The sequence below is a fragment of the Lepus europaeus genome, chromosome 18, assembly GCF_033115175.1.
Source record: "Lepus europaeus isolate LE1 chromosome 18, mLepTim1.pri, whole genome shotgun sequence".
Lineage (NCBI taxonomy): Eukaryota > Metazoa > Chordata > Mammalia > Lagomorpha > Leporidae > Lepus > Lepus europaeus.
Genome location: NC_084844.1, coordinates 26,610,320 through 26,625,183, shown reverse-complemented (window position 1 = coordinate 26,625,183; position 14,864 = coordinate 26,610,320). Strand labels below are relative to the sequence as shown.

Here is a 14,864-nt window from a genome sequence, read left to right as displayed (position 1 = left end):
AGCTCTTTATAGATTCTGGATATTAACTCTTTATCAGTTGCATAGTTTGCAGATATTTTCTCCCATTTTGTCGGTTGCCTCTTCACTTTGCTGAGTGTTTCTTTTGCAGTGCAGAAGCCTCTCAGCTTGATGTAATCCCATCTGTCAATTTTGGTTTTGATTGCCTGTACTTCTAGGGTCTTTTCCAAGAAGTCTTTGCCTATGCCAATGTCTTGCAGAACTTCTCCAATGTTCTCTAGTAAATTGATGGAATTGGGTCATAGATTTAGGTCTTTGATCCACTTTGAGTGGATTTTTGCATAAGGTGTAAAGTAGGGGTCTAGTTTCATACTTCTGCACTTGGAGCAGTTTTTCCAGCACCATTTGTTGAAGAGACTGTCCTTGCTCCAGGGACTGATTATAGCTCCTTTGTCAAAAATAAGTTGGTTAAAGATGCATGGCTTGATTTCTGGAGTTCCTATTCTGTTTGGAATTCTTCGGCCTACACATCTGTTTTTGTGCTGGTACCAGGGTGTTTTGATTATAACTGCCCTGTAGTACGTCTGAAAATCTGGTGTTGTGATTCCTCTCGTTTTCTTTTTGTTGTATAAAATTGCTTTTGCCATTTGGGGTCTCTTGTGTTTCCATATGAATTTTAGCATCATGTTTTCTAGATCTGCGAAGAATGTCATTGATATTTTGATTGGGATTGCATTGAATCTGTAAATTGCTTTCTTTTTTTTTTTTAAGATTTATTTATTTATTTGAAAGTCAGAGTTACACAGAGAGAGGAGAGGCAGAGAGAATGAGAGAGAGATCTTTAATCCAGTGGTTCACTCCCCAGATGGCTGCAATGGCCGGAGCTGCGCTAATCCAAAGCCAGGAGCCAGGAGCTTCTTCCAGGTCTCCCACGCAGGCACAGGGGCCCAAGGACTTGGGCCATCTTCTTCTGCTTTCCCAGGCCATATAAGAGAGCTGGATCAGAAGTGGAGCAGCCAGGTCTCGAACTGGTGCCCATATGGGATGCTGGCGCTTCAGTCCAAGATGTTAACCTGCTGTGTCACAGCGCCAGCCCTTGTAAATTGCTTTCAGTAGTATGGACATTTTGATGATATTGATTCTTCCAACCTATAAACAAGGAAGATTTTTCCATTTTTTTAATGTCTTCTATTTCTTTCTTTAGTTTTATAATTATCGTTGTAGAAGTTTTTGACATCCTTGGTTAAATTTATTCCAAGATGTTTAATTTTTTTGTGTGTGTGGCTATTGTGAATGAGATTGATCTTAAAAGTTCTTTCTCAGCCATGGTATTGCCTGTGTATACAAAGGGTATTGAGGGCTAGTGCTGTGGCACAGCAGGTTAATGTCCTGGCTTGAAGCGCTGGCATCCCATATGGGCGCCAGTTCTAGTCCCAGCTGCTCCTCTTCTGATCCAGCTCTCTCCTATGGCCCGGGAAAGCAGTAGAAGATGGCCCAAGTCCTTGGGCCCCTGCACCCATGTGGTAGACCCGGAAGAAGCTCCTGGCTTCGGATCAGCGCAGCTCCAGCCGTTAAGGCCATCTGGGGAATGAGCCAGCAGATAGAAGACCTCTCGCTCTGTCTCTACCTCTCTCTGTGATTCTTTCAAATAAATAAAAATAAATCTTTTAAAAAAAGAAAAAGGATGTTGATTTTATATCCTGCCATTTTACCAAACTCTTTTATGAGTTCCAGTAGTCTCTCAGTGGAGTCCTTTGGATCCCCTATACATAGAATTGTGTCATCTGCAAATAAGGATAGTTTGACTTCCTCCCTTTGATTTCTTCTCTCTTGCCGAATGGCTGTTGCTAAAACTTCCAGAACTATATTGAATAGCAATGGTGAGAGTGGGTATCCTGGTCTGGTCCCAGATCTTAGGGGAAATGCTTCCAGCTTTTTCCTCATACAATAGGATGCTGGCTGTGGGTTTGTCATACATTGCCTTTCGATTGTGTTGAGCAATGTTCCTTCTATTCGCAGTTTGCTCAAGGTTCTTGTCATGAAACAATGTTGTATTTTATTTCTCTGCATCTATTGAGATAATCATATGATTTTTGTTCTTCAGTTTGTTAATGTGATGTATGACGTTTATTGATTTGCAAATGTTGAACCATCCCTGCATACCATGGATAAATCCCACTTGGTCCAGGGAATGATCTTTCTGAAGTGTTGTTGGATTCAGTTAGCTAATATTTTGTTGACGATTTTTGTATTTGTGTTCATCAGGCATACTGATCTATAGTTCTGTTTCTCTGTTTTATCTTCTTCTGGTTTAGGAATTAAGGTGATACAGGCTTCCTAGAAGGTGTTTGGGAGGATTCCCTCCCTTTCAGTTGTTTTGAATAGCTTGTGAAGTATTGGAATTAGTTCTTCTTTAAAAGTCTGATATAATTCAGCAATGAAACCATCTGGTCCAGGGTTTTTCTTATCACTGATTCAGTCTCCTTCTTGGTTATTGGTCTGTTTAGGTTTTCCATGTCTTCATGACTCAATTTTGATAGATTGTATGTGTCCAGGAATCCGTCCATTTTTTCTAGGTTTCCCAATTTGTTGGAATATAGCTCTTGCTAGTAATTCCTGGTGATTCTTTTTATTTCTGCAGTATCTGTTGTTATCTTTCCATTTTCATCTCTGGTTTTATTGATTTGGATCTCTTTAAAAAAAAAGATTTATTTATTTATTTGAGAGTCACAATTACAGATAAAGAAAGAGAAGTCTTCCATCTACTTTTTCACTCCCCAGATTGCTGCAACAGCTGGAGCTGGGCCCTTCCAAAGCCAAGAGTGAGGAGCTTCCTCCGGGTCTCCCACATAGGTGCAGGGGCCCAAGCACTTGGGCCATCTTCCACTGCTTTCCTAAGCCATTAGCAGGGAGCTAGATCAGAATTGGAGCAGCCAGGACTCAAATTGTGGCTCACATGGGATGTGGTGTTGCAGGAAGAAGCCTAACCTACTAAGCCACAGCACCAGCCGCGTCATTGCTGTTTATAACTGTAGCAGCCAGGTGGTAGTCAGCAAGTAAAGGGAAACATTCCTTCTTTTTTTTTTTAAAGATTTATTTATTTATTTATTTGAAAGAATTACAGAGAGAGAAGGAGAGGCAGAGAGAGAAGCGAGGTCCTCCATCCACTAGTTCACTCCTCAATTGGACGCAACAGCCAGAGCTGTGCTGATCCAAAGCCAGGAGCCAGGAGCTTCTTCCCTGTCTCCCACATGGATGCAGGGGACCAAGGAATAGGGCCATCCCCCACTGCTCTCCCAAGCCATAGCAGAGAGCGGGATCAGAAGTGGAGTAGCCGGGACCCAAACCGGCGCCCATGTGGGATGCCAGCACGCCAGGCGGCGGCTCCACCCCCTGCACCACAGTGCCAGCCCCCAGTTGCTTACTTTTAACTTGTTCATTGAATTAAAAGATGTCTCAGAATCAGTCCTTTTTTAGAAAAGTAAAAGGTGGGCTCTGTGATGACAGAATTCTTATCACCTTAGTAAATAAATTTAGAATGCCTTATTGTACTATGAAATAGTGTTGAATTCTTTGCAACCCATTTTATCCACTCCTCTTCTCTAGTCATTGTTTCAGTGATGGGTGAGTTTCAGTTCCATTGTACAGTGAAGTTATAAGCTATTTTACGAGAGTCCGGAGTACAGATGCTAGAGACCTTTATTTAAATACAGGGTTTTGGAGCAGGTGTTTGGTGCAGTAGTTAAGACACATTTGGCACACCTGCATCCCATGCTGGGGTGCCTGGGTGGAAGTCTGACTCCACCCCCAATTCCAGCTTCCTGCTAATGTGCACCCTGGGAAGCAGCAGGTGGTAGCTCAAGTAGTTTCAGTAGATTGAACTCTTTGAAGGAGCAATGGTTTTTTATTTATCTTAGTGGTATTAACTTTAGCAGACTGACACATAGTAGGTCAGAGTTACTACTTAATTTAATTAGAGTCTACTCTGTCTATTCTAAGAACTCCTTAAGTCCTTTGTTCTTCAGAAACATTTTCTTTTTTCTCTTTGTTTTTTTAATGTAGGGCATCACGAGAAAATCCAGCCATGCAGGAAAAAAAAAGGTCAAGCATCTGGCAGTTGTGAGTATCTAAAAACAATGAAGGACATTAGGTAGCATCCTGAGACATAAAGAGTACAGTCAAACTTATTTTCAAGAATGATTTTGTGCCTACTGTAACTTATTCAAATTTTAAAATTGGAAGGAAATAGCTAAACTGAATTTTCTTCTCTTTGACATGTAGCATGCCAACTCGGTAAGGCTTCTCTCCAGGACAGTAAATGTGCTATCGTAAGCTGCATCGTGTTGCTTGCAGTTGGTGAAATCCTTTGTCAAATTAAATGAAATAAAGGGCAGATATTTGTGGAATTGATAATTACCTAGATCTCCATTAAATCAGTCACTGATTTATTATTGGCTGTATGTTTATAAGGGTTTTTACAAAGTGAAGATGAGAAACTTAGTGTTTGTGAGATTTGATTGGTATGTGTATGTGTTGGACATGAATTATCTTCATGCTGTAAGTACTGTGTGTTTACTGTGCTTATCCTTTTTTGGTGAATCTGCTATTTAGTGGAAGTATCAGTTTTCTTGAAAATTAGACATGGAACTAGCTATTTAAATTGAATTTTAAAAAAACATGTAACATGGTAACATGTTAACATGGTTAAATATGTGTTTTAATACGTTGTTATAATAGACTGTTCTTAGAACTGGCATACTAAACTTTTATTCAAATCATGCAACCATAACCTTGCTTTTTAACAACCATTGTTACCAAGTAGGAGCTATCTAGAGGAACCATTTTATTTATTCGGTAGGAGAAGTTCCCTATACTCAAGAACGTCTCCCTTTCATTATGGAAATTGCTCATTGGGAAGCAGGCATCTGCCATTCTGAGCAGTAGGTTCTCCTCCCTCAGTGTCTGAGCTTGGCTGTGAGCTACTGCTCAGGCTGCAGCATGTGACTGTTAAACTCACTGCCAGTTTTTAACCTTTACTGCATCATAAAAGCATTTTGGAATTTCTTTGAGCATAAAACTTTGTGAAAAATCACAAATTGTTCTTCACAGTGCGTATGATGTACACACACATGCTTTTTTCTCTTTAGTTTCAGCCGACTCTTCAGCTCCTCAAGTAACACAGCTAAGAAGCCTGAACCACCTGTGAATTTGAAGTACAATGCGCCCACTTCTCACGTCACTCCTTCCGTCAAGAAAAGAAGCAGCACCTTGTCTCAGCTCCCTGGCGATAAGTCCAAAGCCTTTGATTTCCTTAGCGAAGAGTAAGTATTTTGCATATTAGTGGTTTATAAATAAGTTATAAGTTCAGAATATTCTTGTCCCTTATCAGATCATGTATAAAGATTCAGGTAAGTCTTATAAAGAAGCTATTTATAAATAAATAAATAAATAGATAAAATTAAAAAAATAAAAACAAGAAGCTATTTCTGTAATTTGGCTACCTGTAAGTAGATTATTTGTAGTTAATACTTTTTATGAAAAATTACATTCAGTTTCATGAAAGGAAGAAAAATTTTAATGCCCCATTTGTATTGGTGTGACAACATTGATAAATATTAATAAAATGTTAAAATCTTATATAAGTTTCGATCCTAAATGTTGGGACATTTCTCTTTGTGTCAAAGCCAAGGAGTTGGTTTCTGTCCTGGATCTGCTTCTTGTTGGGTATATCCACTTGGGCAAAGCAGCTTCTCAGAGCCCGTTTCTCTGCCTACAAAATGGGAATAATCACCTTTTCAAAGATGTTAGGATTACATTACACAGGATCTGAAATGTCTGATTTATAGGTAGTTTTTTTTTTAACCATGGTGTACATAGCAGGTTACCTCACAAGGATTTAAGTGGCTGAAAGAAAATTATTTTCAGAAGCATTTTCATAATATATTTTACCCCAAAGCTCCAAAGCTTGCCAAACCAATTTGTAGTTTTTTGTGTTCTGAAACAAGTTAATGAGATCTAAAATTTAACCTACATTATCTTCCTTGGCAGATATATTGATTTCCTGATTGAGTCACTTCCAGTGCATTCCCTGACATTAGAAAGCTGTCAGTAAATATTTGTTGAATGAACAAAGTAGAAGGAGCCAAGAATACTTAAGAATTTTCCCCTTCATGTGGCCAGCATCTGAAACCTGGTAGAAATGTGATGGCTGATGATCCAGTTTAATGTAGCAGGCTGCCTCCTAACCTCTTACAGCCTGGGCACTGTATTAACCAGCTTTAGTAAACCACTTTTTTTTTTTTTTTTTAATATTTGTTTGTTTATTTGAAAGTCAGAGTTACACAGAGAGAGGAGAGAGAGAGAGAGAGAGAGGCCCTCCATCCAATTGTTCACTCCCCAATTGGCCGCAACAGCCAGAGCTGCACCAATCTGAAGCCAGGAGCCAGGAGCTTCTTCCGGGTCTCCCACATGGGCGCAGGGGCCCAAGGACTTGGGCCATCCTCCACCGCTTTCCCAGGCCATAGCAGAGAGCTGGATCAGAAGTGGAGTAGCCAGGTCTCAAACCAGCACCCACATGGGATGCCAGCACTTCAGGCCAGGGTGTTAACCCACTGTGCCACAGCGCCGGCCCCAGTAAACCACTTTTTAAAGAGCTATTGTAGCCTGAATAAACTAGTTTGAATGAAGTAGTTTTTGGTTATTGTGTTTGCTGTTTCAGCAAGAGAGGTTAGATAAAGCTTTTGTTAGCTTCACTCAATTAAAAAAGGCAATCTCTCTTCCTTACAGAACCGAAGCTAGTTTGGCCTCACGCAGAGAACAGAAGAGAGAGCAGTATCGCCAGGTGAAGGCACATGTTCAGAAGGAAGATGGCAGAGTGCAGGCCTTTGGCTGGAGTCTGCCTCAGAAGTACAAACAGGTAATGTGGGACCGTGGTAAGCGTCGAGTGGGGGACACAGGGCAACAGGAGTGCGCTTCAGCGTGAAGGAACTGCAATACGTGTCACAAACCTGCCGGGCACACATTTAGAGAAGGGTTGGGTAGTGGTTTGCAGACTGTCTTCTGGAGCTCTAGGTGCTTGAGGGAAGTGCCTGGAGCATGTGCAGTGGGGAGGGCTCAGCAAGGGGGATGGGGGGAGACCTTTCCTGCCCTGTGTTAATCAGAGAAGTTCTGTTTTCAGTAGTTAAAGATCACCTTTTTAAAAAACAGTATCTATTGTTTAAAGTTTTCCAGGAACATTAACATAAAATCTTCCAAATTGTTGGCTTAAAATTTAGTTCAGGTCTCTTGGAACTGTGTTTGTTTACTCCATGTTCCCTACACCCTAAAGACATGATACATTTGTGTAGCATGCATGCATGTGAGCACATGTATGTGAAGTAGCACCTCTCTTCTGAGCTGTCCTGTTTTTTTTTTCTAATTGCCTCTTGATTTTCTGCTTATTTTTTCCAATAAAAAGGACAAAATCAACTTGAATTGATTTCAAGGAGTAAATATGTTACAGCAGTACTTGCCTGCGTCTCAGTGGCTCTGTCAGAAGTTCACTTTGGATGAGGCTTACCAATCTTTTCTCCTTTCCCCTCTCCATGCTTAGGTAACCAATGGTCAAGGAGAAAATAAGATGAAAAATTTACCTGTGCCTGTCTACCTTAGGCCTCTAGATGAAAAAGATGCATCAATGAAGGTAAGTTCATTGTGAAGTAGAAGGAGAGATTTCCTGAACTCTGGATAGGTATTTTTCTAGCACCAAAAAATGTTTAAATGGTAAGGTTGTTACTCGTTTTATAGTTTTAGGTTATATTAAAGACCTGTATTTATAACTAGTAGTTATTTTAGGAAAACATGAAGAATTATAGATATTTCTAGAGAGAGAATGACTTAATGCATTTTTTTTCCTTTTTCCATCTGCCCAGCTGTGGTGTGCTGTTGGAGTCAATTTGTCTGGTGGGAAGACCAGAGATGGTGGTTCTGTTGTTGGAGCGAGTGTGTTTTACAAGGATGTTGCTGGTTTGGAAACAGAAGGCAGTGAACAGCGAAGTGCATCTCAGAGTAGCTTAGATAAGTTAGATCAGGAGCTTAAGGTAAGTCTGTGCACTAACATTTGACCCCCTGGTTTATGAGACTCTTAGTTTCATTCTTTGTTCCAAAATTTACTGCTGACTCCAGCTTCTAGTTGGGATTACTGTACTTGTTTACTTTCTCCTACCACCTTTTAACAATCAATTTCATTGGGCTGTAGTTTACATACACTAAAGTGTATGCTTGAGATGTGTACAATTCAGTTTGGACACATGTATTTACCTGTGTAACCACCACAGCAGTCAAGATATGGAACAGTTCTATCACTGAACTACTTTTTATTTATTTATTTTATTTTATTTGAAAAGCAGAAAGATAGAAAGCTGCTATCCACTGGTTTACTCTCCAAATGTCACAATAGCCAGGGCTGGGCCAGGCCAAAGTCCGGAGCCTAGAACTCAATCTGAGTCTCCCATGTGGATGGGAGGGACCCACCTACCTGAGACATTGTCTGCTGCCTCCCCCTGTACACATTAGGAATAAGATGACATCAGGAGCAGAGCCTGAAGCTCAAACCCAGGCACTCTGAACCCTGCTGACCTAATTAACTGTTAATTTTTAGTCTACTGATTAATAATGATGGGTGGTTGTGTTTTTACTCTTACAAATAATCTGGAAATAAATTTGAAGTAGTATTGCCTTTTACTGTACTAGCATAGCCTTTTTTTAAAAAAAGATTTATTTATTTATTGAAAGGCAGAGTTAGAGAGAGGCAGAGAGAGAGCGAGGTCTTCCATCTGCTGGTTCACTCCCCAGATGGCTACAATGACTGGAGCTATGCCGATCTGAAGCCAGGAGTCAGGAGCCTCCTCTATGTCTCCCATGCAGAGCACAAGCTTTGAATATTGTACATGCATCTGATTTCACTCATTCATTTTCCTTACTTTCCTTTTCAGGACCAGCAAAAGGAATTAAAGAGTCAAGAAGAATTATCCAGTCAAGTCTGGATCTGTACCAGCACACATTCAGCTACAAAAGTTATCATTATTGATGCTATTCAACCAGGCAACATCCTAGACAGTTTCACTGTTTGCAATTCTCATGTTCTGTGCATTGCAAGTGTACCAGGTGAGAATGAGTCACTATCACTCTGCCCCTTTTCCTAGCATCTACATCTCCTTTTAGGCAGGAACCAATTTGGCTTTTAGAGATGTAGTTGTGCAACGGAGTTTATGTTCTAGTTGGGGAATATTAAAAATAAACTGAAAACTATTGAATAAACAAGATATTTTCAGATAATTGAAAAATACTGTGAAGAAAGTAAAACAGTGGTAATATGACAAGATAACTGGGAAACAGGGCAAAGGACTTTAAATTGATTAATAAGGAAAGGTCTTATCAAGTTCTGGGTTAAATGTTATGTGATATTAAAATACTAGTTTAAAAATTAGTTTGTGGGACCAGCACTGTGGAGTAGCAGGTTAACCCACCGCCGGCAGCACTACGTATGTGTGCTGATTCAAGTCCCAACTGCTCCACTTCTGATCCAGCTCCCTACTGGTGTGCCTGGGAAGGCAGTGGAGAATGGCCCAAATGCTTGGGCCCCTATACCCACATGGGAGATCTAGATGAAGCTCCTGGCTCCTGAGTTAGGCCTGTTCCAGCTCCTGCTTTTGCAGTCATTTGAGGAGTGAACTAGAGGATGGAAGACCTCTCTCCTCCTCTCTGTAATTCTGCCTTTCAAATAAATCTTTTAAAAAATAAAAGATGATTTAAAAAATTTGTTTGGGACTTACCTACACAATGAAATCATATTCACATATTCAACCATAAAGAATAATGACTTTTTTTCATTTTTTTTTTAAATTGTTGTAGGAACAGTTAATATGAGCTCTACTCTGCTAACAAATTTTTTGATGTATGATATTATTGACTGTAGATAAAATTTCTGGTATATGGTATTTGACATGTTAACCCTAGAAATACACTAAATGAAATGAACCAGACATAAAAGGACAAATTTGGTATGCTTCCATTTATCTGAGAGATCTAGAATAGGCAAGTTCAGACACAGAAATAGGATTAGAGGTTATTAGAGGTTCGGATGAGGGAGGCGGGCATAGGGAGTTATTGTTTAATGGTGTTGGAATTCCTATGAGTGATGAAAAGGTTTAGAAACAGTGCTGATGCCTGCATAACATAAATGTAATTAATGCCATGGAATTGCACACTTCAAAGTGGTTAAAATGGCAAATTTTATATTATGTATATTTTAACTACACTAAAAGCTTTCAATTATATCAGTGAAAAAAATTTTCTAAAAAACTGAAGAAATTTGTCTTTATCTTGGAAATGCAAGGGTTTTAAAAGTCTCACTAGACCCCAGTGGAAAGAAAGGGCCATCAAAGAAGAATGTACTTTTCTCTAAAGGGAGGAGAGAACTTCCACTTTGCTCATGGCCTTGTCTAAATACTGACAGTTTGTGGTCAAAAGGCTTCCATAACCTTGGCTGCTCATGACAAGAGCCTGGGGTGATTATTGATATCATAAATAAGAGAATTAATTGTTAAATTAACAACAAAAGTCACCATGTACTAACTCCCCATGTAGGACCTCTTTCCATAATGAGTTGTACTATGAGAATTAACTACAAAACTTGTTCTCAAACAGTACTCTATATGTTGTGTGTGTGTGTGGTGCAAACTGTTGAAATCTTTACTAAGTATAGAATTGATCTTCTGTATATAAAGTTAATTAAAAATGAATCTTAATGAAGAATGGGATGGGAGAGGGAGTAGGAGGTGGGATTGGAGCGGGGGTGGGAGAGCGGGTATAGGGGGAAGAACCACTATATTCCTAAAGTTGTACCTTTGAAATTTGCATTCATTCAATAAAAGCTTTATAAAAATAAAAATAAACTAACATTAAAAAATTAAAGTCTCACTAATATCTTTAAGGTACTATATGTACTTAGGATAATTAATTTTTTTAAAGATTTATTTGAGAGGCAGAGAGAGAGAGAGGGAGAGGTCTTCCTTCCGCTGATTCACTCCCCAGATGGCTGCAACGACTGGAGTCATGCTGATCTGAAGCCAGGAGCCAGGAGCTTCTTCTGGGTCTTCTATGCTGGTGCAGGGACCCACGCACTTGGGCCATCTTCTACTGCTTTCCCAGGCCACAGCAGAGAGCTGGATCAAAAGTGGAGCAGCCGGGTCTCGAACTGGCACCCATATGGGATGCTGACATTGCAGGCAGCTGCTTTACTCGCTATGCCACAGCACTGACCCCAGGATAATTAATTATTCAGTGCAGTGACTGGAAGCCCAGTATTACTCTTGATTTTTTTTTTTTTTTGGGCTGATTTGTTATCAGATATAATTTGTTTTTTACAAATTGATTAATTATTTGAAAGTCAGGATTACACAGTAAAGGAGAGGCAGAGAGAGGAGAGAGATATCTTCCATCCACTGGTTCACTCTCCAGATGGCTGCAACAGCTGGAGCTGTGCCGATGCGAAGCCAGGAGCCAGGAGCTTCTTCTGGGTCTCCCATGCGGTTGCAGGGGCCCAAGAACTTGCCTTCCCAGGCCATAGCACAGAGCTGGATCAGAAGTGGAGCAGCCGAACTCAAACCAGCACCCATATGGGATGCCAGCAGTGCAGTTGGCAGCTTTACCCACTATGCCACAGCACCCACCCCAGATTGTGTTAATGTTTTGTGGCTAAGCAGTTCATTCTGAGCAGAAATGTCATTTGTGGAGGTTGGCAGTATGGCGTGGCAGGTTAAGCCTCCACCTGTGATGCTGGCATCCCATAGGGGAACCAATTTGAGACCCTGCTAAGGCACCTGGGGAAACAGTGGAAAATGGCCTGAGTGCTTGGGCCCCTGCACCCACATGGGACACCCAGGGGAAGCTCCTGGATCCTGGCTTATGTCTGGCCCAGCCCTGGCCGTTGTGGCCTTAAGAGGAATGAGCCAGTGAATGAAATACCTCTGTTTCTCTCTCTCTCTCTGTAACTCTGACTCTCAAATAAATAAAGAATTCTTTTTAAAAGAGAGAGAAGAATGGCATTTCTGACCTTTTAATGTTGATTATTGGTATTCTCACTAATAGAAGTATTATTTTCGAGTTGTAAGTTAGTCTCCCATTTTGTGGAGATTAATTTAAGCTTAATGCTGCCATCTTGACAGTGTACTCAGGTAGCTGTATGTCTCACCTGCACATTCTTGTTTCAAGCCTATAGTTGCTTTAAGGAAAAAAAAAATGCTCTTTGTAGGAGTTTACTTAACTATTAAAAGGAGGCTGAATTTGTTCTTCAGGAGCACGAGAAACGGACTACCCTGCAGGAGAAGAGCTCTCCGAGGCTGGTCAGGTGGACAAAGCATCTCTCTGTGGGAGCATGACAAGCAACAGCTCAGCAGAGACAGACAGCCTGCTGGGGGGCATCGCGGTGGTGGGGTGCTCCACAGAAAGTGCAGCAGGAGCTGCCATCTCCCCTAGTCCCAATGGGGCTTCTCCAGTGATAGAGAAACTACCAGGTATATCTGATTTTACCTTGTGTGCCATCTGCACAGTCTTGGGTCACCTAGGTGGTTTGATGTGGACTTGGTTTAGGTGCTAAAGTAGCAAGGACGAAAGCTTGAAAAAAGATGCTGTAATGACTGTTAGATAAAGTCAAGAATTCACAAGGTCATGATACGGTATGGAGGAGAGAGGAGGCAGAGTAGGATTCTACAGCAGGGGTTTGTGTGGGGAGATTAGTGGAGGAGAAAAGCTGAAACTTGCAGTGTCTTATTTATTTTGTAGAAATGGAATCAGAAAATACTGAGGTTGATGAAAGTGTCCCAACAGCAGAAGAAGCAACTGAAGCCACAGAAGGCAATGCCGGGTCAGCTGAAGACGCCATGGACGTCGCCCAGCCTGGCGTGTACACAGAGCATGTTTTTACAGATCCTTTGGGAGTGCAGATCCCAGAAGACCTCTCCCCAGTATATCAGTCAAGGTATACTAATGGGTTAGTAACCTTGGAAATGGAGTGAAGTGCCCAAATAAAAAGAACCAGTATAATCTCAAACAGCCAAACTGTTCCCACTAATTGGCATCACAGAGGTGTGCTGAAAGTTGTTATTGCTTATTCCTGCTGTGTCTTCGTGTCTTCATCTATTCCCACCCCTTCACTGTGTCTGGCTATCTTCCCCCAGCATTTTTTCTCTCCTCCTTCCAATAGGGTCAAATGTTTGGTCCAGCAGTGACCATGCCGTTTGGGTCACACACACCCCATATTGAATGCCTGAGTTCAAGTCCCAGATTTGTGTTTTGTTTTGTTTAAGATTTATTTATTTATTTGAAAGGCAGAGTTACAGAGAGGCAGAGGCAAAGAGAAAGAGAGGGAGGGAGGGAGGGAGAGAGAGAGAGAGGGAGGGAGAGAGAGAGGGGTCTTCCATCCGCTGGTTCACGCCCCAAATAGCTGCAATGGCCAGAGCTGGGTCAATCTGAAGATAGCAGGAGCCAGGAGCTTCTTCCGGGTCTCTCACGTGGGTGCAGGGGCCCAAGGACTTGGGCTATCTTCCACTGCTTTCCCAGACCATAGCAGAAAGCTGGATTGAAAGTGGAGCAGCCATGACTCAAACCGGCATCCATATGGGATGCCGGCACTGCAGGTGGCTGCTTTACCCACTGTGCCACAGTGCCAGCCCCCCAGATCTGTTTTTTATTCCAGCTTCCTGCTGATGCACACCCTGGGAGGTAGTTGGATCCTTGCCACCCAGGTCTTCCATGGAAGTGGCAGGAGTCCAAACACTTGGGTCATATTCCACTGCTTTTCCCATATCATTGGCAGGAAACTGGATCAAAAGTGGAACGGGAGCCAGCGCTGTGGTGTAATAGGTTAAGCCACCTCTTGCAGCACCAGCATCCCATATGGACGTTGGTTCGAGTCCCGGCTGCTCCACTTTCAATCCAGCTCCCTACTGATGGTCTGGGAAAGCAGTAGAAAATGGCCCAAGTGCTTGGGCCCTGCACCTGCGTGGGAGACCCGGAAGAAGCTCCTGGCTCTTGGCTTTGGATGGGCCCAGCTCTGGCCATTGTGGCCATTTGGGGAGTGAATCAGAGAATGGACGACCTCTCTCTCTCTCTCTCTCTGCCTCTCCTTCTCTCTGTGTATCTCTGACTTTCAAATAAATAAGTAAATCTTTTTAAAAGTGTTATTTATTTGTTTATTTAAAAGAGACAGAGATCTTCCTTCCGCTGATTCATCCCCAAATGCCCTCAACATCTGGGGCTGGGCTATGGCAAAGTCAGGAGACCAGAACTTAATCCAGGTATCCCATGCTGGGGGCCAGGGAGCCAACGACTTTAGGCTTCACCTGCTGCCTCCCAGGATGTGCATTAGCTGGAAGCTGAAACTGGGGGCAAAGCCAGGACGTAGACTCAGGCACTCTGACGTGGGGTGCAGCGGGCCCAAGTGGCATCTTTTTTTTTTTTAAAGACTTTTTTTTTTTTTTTTTTTTTTGACAGGCAGAGTGGATAGTGAGAGAGAGAGAGACAGAGAGAAAGGTCTTCCTTTTTGCCGTTGGTTCACCCTCCAATGGCCGCTGCGGCCAGCTCATCACGCTGATCCGAAGCCAGGAGCCAGGTGCTTCTCCTGGTCTCCCATGCGGGTGCAGGGCCCAAGCACTTGGGCCATCCTCCACTGCCTTCCCGGGCCATAGCAGAGAGCTGGCCTGGAAGAGGGGCAACCGGGACAGAATCCGGCACCCCAACCGGGACTAGAACCCGGTGTGCCAGCGCCGCAAAGTGGAGGATTAGCCTGTTAAGCCACGGCACCGGCCCCAAGTGGCATCTTAACTGCCTTTCTTCCTTCAAAGAGTTGCTTAGTCAAAGCTGTTTAG

General features: G+C 42.2%; 1 protein-coding gene across 4 annotated transcripts in view; it reads left to right on the top strand.

The window, feature by feature from the left end:
• Positions 1-14,864, top strand: part of SPAG9 (sperm associated antigen 9) — a 168,943-nt gene that overhangs the window by 129,366 nt on the left and 24,713 nt on the right. For all 4 annotated transcript variants that reach the window (XM_062175018.1, XM_062175017.1, XM_062175015.1 and 1 more), the window contains 8 exons: positions 4,021-4,077; positions 5,106-5,279; positions 6,745-6,874; positions 7,550-7,639; positions 7,869-8,036; positions 8,931-9,102; positions 12,294-12,512; positions 12,781-12,976. In XM_062175018.1, coding sequence (XP_062031002.1) covers positions 4,021-4,077; positions 5,106-5,279; positions 6,745-6,874; positions 7,550-7,639; positions 7,869-8,036; positions 8,931-9,102; positions 12,294-12,512; positions 12,781-12,976 — 1,206 coding nt within the window. The remainder of the gene's footprint in view (positions 1-4,020; positions 4,078-5,105; positions 5,280-6,744; positions 6,875-7,549; positions 7,640-7,868; positions 8,037-8,930; positions 9,103-12,293; positions 12,513-12,780; positions 12,977-14,864) is intronic.